Source organism: Primulina eburnea, unplaced genomic scaffold (genome assembly GCF_022965805.1).
Source record: "Primulina eburnea isolate SZY01 unplaced genomic scaffold, ASM2296580v1 ctg652, whole genome shotgun sequence".
Taxonomy (NCBI): Eukaryota; Viridiplantae; Streptophyta; class Magnoliopsida; order Lamiales; family Gesneriaceae; genus Primulina; species Primulina eburnea.
Window position 1 is genome coordinate 132,733 of NW_027331430.1, and position 12,890 is coordinate 145,622.

The following is a 12,890-nucleotide window of genomic DNA, read 5'->3' on the forward strand; positions in this document are numbered from 1 at the left end:
TTCCTATAAATGAAGTCCATTCACATTTACAGAAAATAAGATGCAGCACCATCTTGAAATCTAAGATTTTGGATTGCTTTTGAATGCCCACTTCATAATTAATCAAAATATTTAATTACATTCTCTTTTTTTCTTACAATAAACCAAACGCCTAATGCAACATTTATTTTCCTAAACTTAAGAAAGAAAATAGATAATTGCTGCATTAAAAAGGTGGCATACAGTATTAGAATAAAAAATGTAAAGAATGAAGCAAGAAAAACCAGCAAGCGACTTTTATAAGCTTTATTTTGATACTCGACTAATTTGGTTTTTGTTTCAAGGAGCTTCCTTGCCATCTACTTCCCCTGGTGCTCAAGTTTCCCTTGGGGCAAGACCGAATTCAACAATTGCAGGTCTGCAAATTTTCTAACCTTCAAGATACTCCCGCTCAACTTATTCAGATTTATAAATTTTTTGAGTGTTAGTTAAGATTTTGAATTTTATTAGCTTAGAAAGATAGTAAGTTTTTTTTGTTAGATTTATTAAATTATAAAAATAATTTTTTTTATTTTACTTAAAAAATTAGAGACAGATTATGTCTAAATCGTTGCTGACTAGCGATGATGTTTTTTTAAACCGTCGCGACGGTTTAATAAAAAAACGACGCTAATTAGCGATGGTTTATTCAATGTAGCGACGGTATGACTTAAGTTGTCGCTAATTTTATCGACGGAATAACTTAAACCGTCACTAATTAGCAACGACTTAGTAAAAACCATTGCTAAAATTAGCGATGGTTTAGACATTATCCATCGATAATTAGCGACGGTTAATTGGAGCTACGACAACGGCTTTTTTCTTCACTCGAGAAACTACTTACGTGGTTGACCTTCTTCACAATTCCAATGATATATGTTTATGTAAATTTTAACATTAGTTCCTTATGATGCAAAACATTAGAAAATATTTAACAAATCTTACCAATATCTTTGATTTTTTTTTAATTTAATCACCCATTTATAATATTTGTGGTGCTTAAATTTGTTCTGTAATCGTCGTATTCGTACGAATGACTAGTTCAACATTTTAACATTTAAGCAATCTTTTAGTTATTTTTCTCACATTTATTTCAACACATTTGATATCTTCTGAGCAATTGATTTTTGAATTTGTCGATGATGTTTGAAAATAGAAGACACTGTATCATTTGTCCATAAATATATATAAAAAATTCATGTATCATAATTATAATATTTTCAATTTATGAATTCAATCGTATGAATTTTTTATCTATGTAAAATTATGGTTATTACCTTATCATAAGCTACTATGAGTTTTCGAATTAATTTTGAATTTTGTTTTGTGAAATATGATTTCCTTGTCGAGCTATTATTACTTGTATCTTTACATCCTTTTGATTTTCTTCCAACAAACTTATTGATATATAATTGTCTTTTTCCATTATTGTACACATTTGATTTTGAAAACAAATATTTAGATGATAATGAATTAGAAGTTCGTGTAAATTATTTGCAAACGGTTGAAATATTTATATAGTAGATATCCGTTTATGTGGCAATAATGAACATTGATTTTCATTTAGTTATATGAGGATTTTGCTTCTTAAATTATTAAATTAATGATTAATTTAATATAAAAGTGTTGTGTATTTTGTGTTAGTGAATTTATATAGTTTGATACATTTGTTTTTTTTTTTTTGGGGACAAGATTTATACATTTTTTTACTCAAAAAATTTTATATTTATTATTATTAATGTTATTATTTTTATTATCAGTTTTGTAATTATTGGTTCATTATGCAATTAATTTGAGTGACATTTATTGTATTTGTCAAAACCCTTGTATAAATAAAACACGTCAGACAACTAATTAGTTGGTGTAAATTACAGACAATATAAAAAACTTTATCAACAATTATATATATTTTTAAGGGATAAGTGTTTTACTTATATTATCTAATCGACAATGCTAAATCTAAGATTTTATCACGAAGATAGAGTTGTCCAAGCTCGTTGTCGATCAGAACATCTTCGTCGTCGTTTTCCAGATCGTCCATAAGAAAATGTTCTATTTCTTCTAATCTTCTCGGAACAGAATAACCGAGCTCTCCACCAGGCTGGTTTTGTTGTTGCTGTGGAACACTACCGTGCTGCTGACTCGTGTATTGCAGAGCAGGTTGATTCTGCTGTTGCATTAACGGAAACTGCCGGTGCCTTAACTGCTGGTGCATTAAGGGAAGATCCGCCGGCTGTCGCAGCTGAAACTGCTGGTGCATTAACGGAAGAACCGCCGGGTGTCGCAACTGAAACTGCTGGTGCATTAACGGAAGATCTTCCGGGTGTCGCAGCTGAACAAACTGCTGGTGCATTAATGGAAGATCCGGCTGTGGCAGCTGAAGATGGTGTTGCGCTGGAACGTCGTGCTGCTGATCAGATTCAGTTCTCGAACGCTTGTGGGATATCAGGTTGTCATTTTCAGAAGTCTCGTGGATGGTTTTACCAGAATCAGAAGCGGCGGCGGCGGCCGGTTTTCTCTCACGAATCCGGCACAGAACGCAGTCATCTAGCTGCAAAAGTGGCGAACAAACACGGCATAATCTAATTAGTCTTACCCGCTAAAAAGTCACCGATATATTGGATAATTTTTACGAGGAGTGTAAAATGGAAGGATCACGCACCTATTGCATGGCTCTGCAATTCATGCCCAACTAATGCACTCTCCGTCTATTTAGCTAACATGAAAATCAATGGCGAATTCGCCTCAAAACTCACAAGAAAAACTCGCGTTACCGACCTAACTTATGCAATGCCTTTTCGTCTCCCTCTTTTCCCCACATCGCTCTTGAATTTCTTGTGTTTCTCCATTGTGTTTCCCTAAAGGTCATTGCTAACTTTAGTCACATGTGCGTCGTTCGTGCAAGGGGTGGCAGCTTCACAAGTGCAGTCATGCTGTGATAGTCTTAACCAACTCTACGGCCAGAAGCCTACTTGCCTTTGTCAATTCCTCAAGGCGTGGCAGCTTCACCAGTGCAGTCGTGTCTGCCTTGAGTTCGTTTCCTATCAACACAACGCTTGCTCTAGAGATGCCTCAGCTGTGCAATCTCCAAATAAATCCTTCTATTTGCGGAGGTATGTATGTTAAATTTTTATTAAATTCCTTCCCTATAAATGAAGGACCATACAGTCCATTCGAATTTATAAAGTGTGAAGTTATTGAATACAAAGATTATATTAGAGTGTTGTACGTAGATGCCGATTCTGATATTTAATATATATATATATATATATATATATATATATATATATATATATATATATATATATATATATTATTTAATTTGATTTAAACTTTAAAAAATATAAAGATATATTTATATTTTGAAAAAATAATTTATTTGTATATATTTTAATAAAATAATAAAAACTAAATTTTAATGTTGGTTATACTTATCAATAATAATTTTATTTTTATTATATTTAATTTTATAATATCTACACTTATTAATTCAAAGAATATTAATATCTTTATTATTAACATTATTATTATTATTATCTAATATTATGTATTGCTTCCAGATGTGTACAACAATTAAGTAAACTTAGCAAATAGTAAATTTATTAATATTTAAAAGCTAATCACATATTCAAAATGTTGAACCAAATAATCTTAATAGTATGACATGATGTTTGATTAATAATATATCAATCTTATTATCTATAGCACAACCAATCATTTATTAATCTTATCACTTCTACCAAACAAACCCTTAAGGTTTTAATGATGGACAAATATAATAAATTAAATCTATATGTATTATGAAAGGAATTTTATTCCTTGATTTATTCCTTGATATATTTTCCTTATCAATTACTTTCCTTTTGATAATATCCTTAGTATTTTTGCCTTTCTGGAGTATGATTTCGTGTGGACTCAAAAGACTCAAGATACTATCTATAAGATATATTATCCTTATTTTCAATAGAGTTTGTTTCCTAATGAAATTGGTTTTCCATGTTTAATAGGAAAAAGGATGAAGTGGGTATAAATAAGAGGAGAAGATATTGAACTCGGTGCGTGTGCTTTTTGGGAGTGAGACGAATTGATACGCAGAGACGTTTTCCGAGAATAGCAAATCTCGTGTCGTTGAAAGCTTGTTGCGGTGAAGTGCTGACAATATCTGAAGACAACACCTAATCACTGTTTTGATTAGAGTGTTGAGTTTTGAAGATTTTTCACTTCTCAGTTGATGCATCCCATATTGTTTTGATTATACGGTTTGTTAGAGGTTTAGGATGCAATTTGTTACTCACCTTTTTAAGGGAGTTGTTTTATTCTTTCACTAGTATTGGTTTTTGTAAACTTACAAGTTTTTCTAGTGAATTATTTTGCCCTAAGGCACCGCACAAATATTTTATACTTGTGCATAATTAACTGACTCGTCTCTCGTATTACTATTGTTCCAGTTACATGTTAGTGTGTTAAAAGTATAATTTCCGCTGCATGTTGTCGTGGGTGTTACAACACCTACGAACAACACCTACATTCTGATACACACAACATTCACCCTCGTCACGTTCACACTGTGGAAACTCAACTTTCAATTGGTATCAGAGCCTCCACTTGACGTTACTAAGTGAGATCCTGTTTTGTTTTGTTTTCAGAGTGTAAAAGGAATTATGGAAGGATCAACAAATACTGTTTTTAGGCCTCCTGTGTTGGATGGATCAAACTATGCACTGTGGAAAGTTAAGATGAGGGTTTTTATTAAATCCATTGATGAAAGAGCTTGGCAACGTGTACTTGATGGTTGGAGTCCACCGAAACTCGAGGATGCTGATGGAGACACACGGCTCAAACCTGAAAGTGCATGGACTGTCAATGAAGTGCAATCTTCAAACTACAATTCCAAGGCTCTCAATGCTATATTTTCATCTGTTAACACAAGGATGTTTAATCTAATCACCACCAGTGTATGCGCCAAAGATGCTTGGGACATACTCCAGAAACACTGTGAAGGATCTGCAAGTGTGCGAAAAACTAGGCTAAGAATGGTGACATCAAAGTTCGAAAGTTTGAGAATGGAGGACAAGGAGTCCATTCTTGAGTATGACTGCCGGTTGAGACAACTCTCAAATGAATCACATGGCCTAGGAGATCCCATACCAAACGAAAGATTGGTAAACAAGGTTCTGAGATCTCTTCCTGAGAGATTCAATGTCAAAGTTTGCGCCATTGAGGAATCTAAAGACACTTCAAACATCATCCTGGATGAACTCATGAGTTCTCTAAGAACTTTTGAAATGAATCTTGATCTGCAGAAAAAGGATAAAGGGAAGACAATAGCCCTTGAAGCCTCAACCGAATCATATGATGAAATTCTTCAACTATCTAAAGAAGTGGATAAGTTTGATTTAGGTGAAGAATCGATCTCTCTGTTTACTAAGAAATTTGGTGATTACTTGAAGACCATGAGAGAAAAGAAGAGAATTGGGCAAAAATCTGAGCTGCCCAATAACACCATTTTTACAAAAGCTCAAAAGTTTACTCCTATGAAAGGACAGGTTCGACCAAAAACCGAAGTGCAAATTCAATCTAATGTCAGAAACCTGGACTCAGTGCAATGTAGAGAGTGTTCGGGATATGGACACTATGCCAATGAGTGTGTCAATCGTCTTAGGAAAAACAAAGGCATGACTGTCACCCTGAGTGATGAAGAATCTGAAGATGATCAAGGATCAAATGAATCTGAAAATCACACATCATTATCTACTGTGATCAAGGAGAAACGCTCAATGCAAATCAATCCGATGGGTGTTGCCACAGGTGTTGCAATACCTGGTCGCAACACCGCTTCGAATCCTGTATGCCTTAATTCGACAGTCCTTGGGGAGTCAAGTCAGTCCGAAACACAAGAGGTTGATGATGATGAAGTCACCCTAGAAAGTGTGCAGTCAATGTACGAAGAACTGTATGAAGACTGGATCAAAAGAACAAAAGGAAATGCAATTCTCTCCAAAGAGAACGTTGAGCTGAAGTCACAAATATCACGACTTGAAGTAATCTTGAGCAAGAAAGATCTAGAATTATGCAAAGTCAAGGAAGAACTGAGAGAAGCAACTCAGGTACTTGCCAAGATGAATTCAAGTTCATCCAAGCTTGACTCACTTTTGATGATTGGACAGAATGATAAGGCTGGACTTGGTTATTCGAATAGTCTGTTCGAAACTGGAGAATCTTCCAATGCAAAGGAAAAACCAACTGTTTTTGTGAAAGGAAGTGTTGAAACCCCCAATACCACACATACTGAAAAGAGTGCTCCATCAAAAGTGCGAATGCCTATCAAGAAGTCTAAATCCAGAAAACGCCACTTTATCTGCCACTACTGTTTCAGACCTGGACACATCAAACCCTACTGTTTTAAACTGAGAGAGGATTACAAGAGATGGGAATCTGAACAGGTGTCGTCACAGGTGTTGTACAACACCCGGCGCAACACTGCCAACAGAAAACCGATGGTAAAAAAGGTTTGGGTACCAAAGGCACAGATTCAATGTTCTGTTATTTATACTTCATTAAAGACTAACATTGCAGGGATATGGTACTTTGACAGTGGCTGCTCGCGCCACATGACAGGTTCTAAAGACCACTTGATTGACTTTGTTGAACTAAGGAGTGGTCATGTGACATATGGTGGTGGTGCTAAAGGAAGAATTGCTGGGAAAGGAACCTTGAATGTTGATGGATTGCCTAATCTACACAATGTGCTCTATGTCGAAGGGCTTAACTCAAACTTAATAAGCATAAGTCAACTTTGTGACGACGGTTTGCATGTTAAGTTTGATAAAGACAATTGTGAAGTGTTTGATAAGACTAATACTCGCATTTTGACAGGTACTAGATCTGCTGATAATTGCTATCAACTTGGAGAAGACATAGTGAGCAATCATTCAAAGGTGAGCGAATTAAACATGTGGCATCAAAAATTAGGACATGTAAACTTCAAGACATTAAAGAATCTTGGTAAGTACGATGCTGTGAGAGGTATGCCTAATTCATCCTCTGGAATTCCGTATGTTTGTGGTGCATGTCAAAAAGGTAAGCAAACACGTGTTCCCCACCAAGTGTTGCAACACTTTGGGACAACACGGTGTCTTGAACTCTTGCACATGGATCTTATGGGTCCAATGGAAGTAGAAAGTCTTGGAGGTAAGAAGTATTCATGTGTTTGTGTGGATGATTTCTCTCGCTTTACTTGGGTAAGATTTCTTAGAGAAAAATCCGATACATTTGATGCTTTCAAGAAATTACATGCTAAGATTACTAATCTACATAATCTGAGGGTTGGTAAGATAAGGACCGATCATGGTAAAGAATTTGAAAACTCACACTTTGTATCATTTTGTGAAAAGAGAGGGATAACTCATGAATTTTCGGCCCCTAAGACTCCTCAACAGAACGGAATAGCCGAAAGGAAGAATAGAACACTGCAAGAAATGGCTAGGGTCATGTTAAGTTCTAAGAATATTTCAAAGAGATTTTGGGCCGAGGCCTTGAACACAGCATGTCATATTTCAAATCGTGTGTACTTAAGGAGTGGTTCTACTATGACATCCTATGAAATCATCATGGGAAAGAGGCCGAACCTCAAGTATTTTCATGTCTTTGGGTGTGTATGTTATGTTTTGAATGATCGAGAACATCTTGGAAAATTTGACTCTAAAAGTGACAAATGTTTATTTCTTGGTTATTCATCCAATAGTCGTGCATATCGCATGTATAATCTGAGAACAAGAACGACTATGGAATCTATTAACGTTGTGTTTGACGATCTTGCAGATCTAACAGGAAAAACAATCGAGGATGAAGTTGATGGGCTCCTGAATACAAGTGAGACACTGTCTAACACAGATGTTGGACCCGGTGTTGTAACACCTGAGACAACACCTGCATTGGCAGAATCAAATGATGAACCAGAAGAGAATACTGAAAATGATGATGGTATAACCGATGATGGGATTGACATTCCCACCAAGATTCAGAAAAATCATCCATCATCTCAGATCATTGGAGAAACATTTGAAGGAATGCAAACTAGAAGAAAGGAGAAGGTAGACTATCGGAAAATGATGGGACTAGTATGCATGACTTCCGTGTACTCTCAAGTAAGCCACTCTTGTTTTGTTTCACTCGTTGAACCCAAAAATATAAGTGAAGCCTTAAAAGATGAATTTTGGGTTGATGCGATGCATGAGGAACTTGAACAATTTGTTAGGAATGATGTGTGTGATTTGGTTCCCAGACCCGACAATGTGAATGTTATTGGAACAAAATGGATTTTTAAAAACAAAACTGATGAATCTGGAATTGTTGTAAGAAATAAAGCTAGGCTAGTTGCTCAAGGGTATACTCAAATTGAAGGAATTGATTTTGATGAGACATTTGCCCCTGTTGCTCGAATTGAATCAGTCCGACTGTTCCTTGCTTGCGTGTCACATGGACATAAAATTATATCAAATGGATGTGAAAAGTGCATTTTTGAATGGCATTTTGAAAGAAGAAGCGTATGTAAACCAACCTAAAGGATTTGAAGATCCACACCACCCGAACCATGTCTACAAGTTGAAGAAGGCACTGTATGGGATTAAACAGGCTCCACGGGCATGGTATGGTAAGCTTACGGAATATTTGCTTGACTTGGGCTTCAAACGAGGTGAGGTTGATAAAACCCTTTTTATTAAAAAGTCAAAGCAAGATATACTTGTGTGTCAAATTTATGTGGATGACATAATTTTTTGTGCTTCTTCTCAAAAGCATGTTACTGAGTTTGTTAATTGTATGTCTAACACATTTGAAATGAGCATGGTAGGGGAATTGAGTTTCTTTCTTGGCTTACAAATTAAACAAATGCATGATGGTATCTTTCTATGTCAATCCAAGTATGCCAAGAATGTGGTAATGAAATTTGCTGCTGAGAACACTAAACACATGAAAACTCCAATGGGATCGTCTGAAAAATTATCAAAAGATGATGTTGCCGCAGGTGTTGACAACACCCAGTATCGCAGCATCATAGGCAGTCTTCTTTACTTAAGTGCGAGTCGTCCCGACATCATGTTTAGTGTATGTTTGTGTGCTAGATACCAGGTTGATCCTAAAGTCACTCATCTAAAGGCTGTCAAAAGAATTTTGCGATATATATCTGGAACAGTTGACTTAGGTCTATGGTACACCAAAGAAACAAACACCAATTTAGTGGGATTTAGTGATGCTGACTGGGCTGGAAACTTAGATGATAGGAAAAGTACCACGGGTGGGTGTTTTTATCTTGGTAACAATTTGGTGTCATGGTATAGCAGAAAGCAAAATTGTGTGTCTTTGTCCACTGCTGAATCTGAATATGTTGCGGCTGCTAGTTGTTGTTCACAACTTTTATGGATGAATCAAATGATTAACAATTATGGATTCAGCAGTGACACCTTAATTGTATACTGTGACAATTCGAGTGCAATTAACATTTCAAAAAATCCAGTGCAACACTCTCGAACGAAACACATTGACATTAGACATCATTTTATTCGAGATTTGGTTGAGAAGGGTATGATTCGAATGGAATTTGTTGGAACTGAGAACCAACTGGCTGATATCTTTACAAAACCATTGGATTTTGAGAGATTCTCCAATCTAAGGAAGTCTCTCAGCTTGTGTACACAATGATCACTCACAGATGTTGTCCTGGGTGTTACAACACCTATGGACAACACCCAGCATGCATGTGCATTTTATTTTTAGGATGCTAGGCATATTTCATTCATTCTGTTTTGTGTGAAGTCTGTACAAAGTGTCGGTTACTGAATGGTGTGCTCTCAGTTGAGAATCAAACTTTCTAACAAAATCCTTTAAGGTGTGGTGTATGCTCAATCGAAGTCACTATGCTACCCGCATATCACATAGTCATGACTGATGTGAAAATGACTTGGAAACTTGGTGAGCAAGAAGGTGAAAAACAGAAAAGGGAAGAAAAATGAAACAAAATGTTTAGAAGAAAATGGAAAAAGCTACCTAGAGGAGTCCAATGAAGACCGTTCTTCTAGAGTGGGAGCTACCACTTCTAAGTCAAAACTACAGATGGAAAAGCTACCTAGAGGAGTCCAACGAAGACCGTTCTTCTAGAGTGGGAGCTACCATATCTGATGTAAACATTCTCAAGAAAGTTTGAGTCAAAACAGTGAGTGTTGCCTAACGGTGTTACCAACACCCACGTACAGACAGACCACAATTTGATCACATGCTTGTGTTGTTTCATTTTTGATCATATTTTAGGCATAAATTTTAAGTTATTCATATCGCTGTTATGTAAATTCATCATGTCCAGTGGGCTATCAGTTCTTGACAAATGAAATTCGAACAAAAACCCCAACCAACCCAATCTTGAAATACATTGCTATCTAACGGTTAGTGGGGTTAATTCGATGTGGCGTTTCACACTGCCTGATTTTTTTTAATGATTACACCGGCTCGGAAAGTTACCGTTGGATGAGCGTAAATTCTGATTTGGAAAGAGGCAGCGGTTACGGGTCGAGAAAATGTTACCGTTGGAGGAATATGCTTAAATACTTAGGAATGGATGATGCACAACTTTACTGTCTGATATTTTCTCGCACAGTATAAACTTTTGTCCTGCTCTCATTACTCATTTGTTGCGAAAAGTTATCTCTGTCTTCGGATTTTCTTGTGTCCCTTCAATCCACACTATTTCTTGAGTCTTTATTCGACAGATGGCTGGCTTCGATCGTCACGACATCAGAAATGAAATGGCTGCAAGTTTGGGGGAAAAATCACCTGACTCAACACCCTCAGCCGAACCAATGTGGAAGGGATGGCAATGGTCAGTGTACCAGAAGAACCAGTGCCACTGGAAACTATTGCTCCTGGTGAACCCGGGAATGCAATCGACATTGAAAATCCACCAGATTTTGAGGCTGTGAAGAGAGCTTTCCCCCCTGTCCCTATGCGTCGCACGTCAAAGAGACAAGCAGAGTTTGACCATGACTTTGTTCCTACAAAGAAACCAAGGGCATCCACCGTCCCATTTATTCTGGATCCGGATTTCTCATCTGGAGACGACTCCAATGATGAGGATTTCGAGTTGGTGGCTCGCCCCAAACCAACTGTTACTGCAAAGGAAAGTGGTTCTTCTACTGGTGCCCACAAGCAACACCCAGTCACGGACAATCAAGTTGCTTCTGAAGAAAGGGTTCCTGATGAGCCTGAAGACGATGAGCAATCACTGGCCGAGTTTCTTGCTCAGCTTAAAGAAGATAAAGCGGCCAAGAGACAAATGGCTCAGGAGGAAGAGCCTGATTCAGAAATGATGAAGGAGTTTGAACAAAACCGGCCTGGCGCTTCTGACGACTCCTCCTCTTCGTCTGTGTCTGATTTTGAGTCAGAGGAACAAGGTAATGATGCATCGGAAGAGACTGACTCTGAAGCCAGCGAATCCTCTGAGAATGCTGATGTTGCTGCTGCTGCACCCGATGTTGAGGAGGATGTTGACAACACCTCCCACAACATTGACTCTGCTGATTATGATCTCAGTAAGTCCTTCTCTCCGAAGTTTTACTCAGAAGAGGCCTTGGCATTGTGGCCCATATTTATTCATCGAGAGTTGATTGAAGAGAAAAACATTGACTTTGATGCGTATGGAAAGCATAATCTGATTGAATTTTTGAAGAGCCGAAGGCTGCTCTCAACTGTCACTGCAGTCATGCCCTACTGTCGCAGAGTGGTATTGGAGTTTTATTGCAATCTTTTGAGGAGTGTGGCCGATGAGGACTCGGTGAAATACGGCAGAGTGTTCGTTCGGGATCGTATTTACAATTTCTCACCAACTGTGATCAATGCCTTCTATGACACCCCAGATATTGAAGAAGCTGAAGAGGACTTAGATATTCATGCTTGTCACCACTGTGCTTACTGGAGGTGTGGTCAATATTTTCCCTAATCATCCCAAGAAATTGAGTGCTGCAAATCTCACCTCCTTCTTTTCTGTTCTACATAAAACTGCTATTTGGAACTGGACTCCATCGAGCAACACTACCACCGTGACTCGCTCACAGGCCATCATGCTATTTGCTATTGGAACCGGGCGTGCCTTTAACTTTGGGAAGCTGGTTTTTCAGAATACAGTGCAATACGCTCAAGGGGATTTCAAGAAAACCAAGCTCCCTTACCCTTCGCTCATCTATGGCATCCTGGAATCTCAAGGGTTCATTCCGGATATTGATGAAGAGCTCTGCCCTGTTGGCGATTCCCTGAAGATTTCCCCAGCTTACTTCAAAGGCAACAGAAAAGTCGATCTGCCTTGGATGGGTTCGAGTGTTGCTGCAGATGTTGCCCACACTGGTGAAACAATATCTGACCCTCTGCCCGACATTTCTAGTCTGCCCCCGACACCTCCTGCTGGCTATGTTACACTGTCCCTCTCCTACATTCGTGCTCAAATCACCTATGGTCGACAACAGATTGATAATGCTAGGGCGACCATCGAGCATTATGAAAATCAAGTGGCTGATTATGAGCTTTTGCTAGCGGCAAGTCTCCATTCTGGACAAAAATGGGGACTAGACACTGCTGCTGGGACCAGTGGGACAAAAATGGCTGATGATGACGCAAACAGGAGTGAAGGAAACTGACTGAAGGAAACTGACTGATGTTTTTGTGGTTGTACTTCATAAAATTCTGACATTGGTGTGCCTTAACTGCTTCTGTTATGTTCTTAGTTTCCCCTTGATATTGAACTAATCGATGTTATAATCTGAGTGTTGCAACATCTAACCTACAACATCTAACTTGCAAATTTTACTGGGTTTGTTTTTCAGGGGGAGTCA

General features: G+C 37.7%; 1 protein-coding gene across 1 annotated transcript; it reads left to right on the forward strand.

The window, feature by feature from the left end:
• Window positions 1-4,679: 4,679 nt before the first annotated feature.
• LOC140821632 (uncharacterized) lies at window positions 4,680-9,717 on the forward strand. Its single transcript, XM_073182169.1, has 6 exons — window positions 4,680-6,801; window positions 6,895-7,098; window positions 7,840-8,312; window positions 8,470-8,718; window positions 8,941-9,486; window positions 9,598-9,717. Exons 1-6 carry the CDS (start codon window positions 4,680-4,682, stop codon window positions 9,715-9,717), a joined length of 3,714 nt encoding a protein of 1,237 aa, XP_073038270.1.
• Window positions 9,718-12,890: the final 3,173 nt, after the last annotated feature.

Bases quoted from the DNA above. Each gene is read 5' to 3' on its own strand.
- LOC140821632 (XM_073182169.1), top strand. From the start codon at position 4,680: ATGGAAGGATCAACAAATACTGTTTTTAGGCCTCCTGTGTTGGATGGA. The intron at 7,099-7,839 runs GTAAGCAAACAC...ACGATCTTGCAG, and splicing joins TTGTGGTGCATGTCAAAAAG to ATCTAACAGGAAAAACAATC. The intron at 8,313-8,469 runs GTGAATGTTATT...GAATTGAATCAG, and splicing joins TGGTTCCCAGACCCGACAAT to TCCGACTGTTCCTTGCTTGC.